The following is a 1,042-nucleotide window of genomic DNA, read 5'->3' on the forward strand; positions in this document are numbered from 1 at the left end:
GGCCGTGGTGGTGGCGGCAGCGCCGAACACGAAGCCGGACGGGGTCGTTGCCTGAGTCGAGGGCAAGCTGGCCATGGCAGTGACGAACCCGAAGCCTCCCGAGACGCCGCTGACCACCGTTGTGGTGCTGCCCCCCAAGCTCAGCTTGGGCGCGCTGCCCCTGGGAAGGACACAGGGCTGCGTGAGACAGCTCAGCGCCAGGGAACAGCTTCCTCRGGCTGCATTTGCTGGCAGCAGAGCACAAAGTCGAGCTCCAGAGACATGCACGGCGGGTTCACACCTCACACCAGCTGCAGCCCAGCTTTGGCACTGAGTGTTCTGTCTCCCCAGGCGCCCCCAGCCAAGGCCAGTGACACAAAACCAACCCCACACAACAGCCCTTCCCACTGCCACCAGGGAGATGCTGCTTCCCACTGACCTCCATTCCCCTTCTACCAGCATCACCTGAACAGCACCCGCCTGGGCACAGCCACGATTGCCCTGGCGGGTTTCACCACACTTTTATTCTAGTTCAGAAAGGAGAAGTAGTTCTATAAATTCCCATTCCAAAGCTCAGAGCCTCTTCACACAACAGAACGGTCCTGCTTGAGCAGAGAAAGGCGCTGAGCACCCCAAGCTCTGGCTGCAACACGGGAGCCATCGAGCCCTAATAGAACAGTCACAATACACAGGACAACAAACTTCTTCCTTCCTCCGCGGCTCCGGCAGCCTCGGCTGGGACTCACCCGAGCGAGAAGGCGGCGGGGGCGGCCGTGGCGGCGGGCTGCGCGCCGAAGCTGAAGGCGGCGGGGGCGGCCGTGGCGGCGGGGGCGGCCGTGGCGGGCGCGCCGAGCGAGAACAGCGCGGTGGGCTGGCTGCTGGCGGCCGCGGGCGTCCCGAAGCTGAAGCCCCCGGAGGTGGCGGGCGTGGAGAAGGAGAAGGCGGCGCTGGCCGTGGTGGCGGCCGCCGTCTTGGGCGTGCCGAACGTGAAGCTGCCGCCGCCGCCCGCGGCGCCCGAGCCGAAGCTGAACTGGCTCATGGCGGCGTGGGGGGAAGGGCCGCG

General features: G+C 66.4%; 1 protein-coding gene across 1 annotated transcript in view; it reads right to left on the minus strand.

The window, feature by feature from the left end:
• The window catches only part of NUP62CL (nucleoporin 62 C-terminal like), an 8,387-nt gene extending 7,369 nt beyond the window's left edge, over window positions 1-1,018 (minus strand). Inside the window, exons 1-2 of the mRNA XM_026035923.1 lie at window positions 726-1,018; window positions 24-160 (exon numbers count right to left, since the gene is read on the minus strand). Of these exons, the coding sequence (XP_025891708.1) occupies window positions 24-160; window positions 726-1,018 (430 nt within the window). The remainder of the gene's footprint in view (window positions 1-23; window positions 161-725) is intronic.
• Between the last annotated feature and the right edge of the window lie 24 nt (window positions 1,019-1,042).

Source organism: Nothoprocta perdicaria, unplaced genomic scaffold (genome assembly GCF_003342845.1).
Source record: "Nothoprocta perdicaria isolate Ctin4 unplaced genomic scaffold, notPer1 scaffold_17, whole genome shotgun sequence".
Classification (NCBI taxonomy): domain Eukaryota; kingdom Metazoa; phylum Chordata; class Aves; order Tinamiformes; family Tinamidae; genus Nothoprocta; species Nothoprocta perdicaria.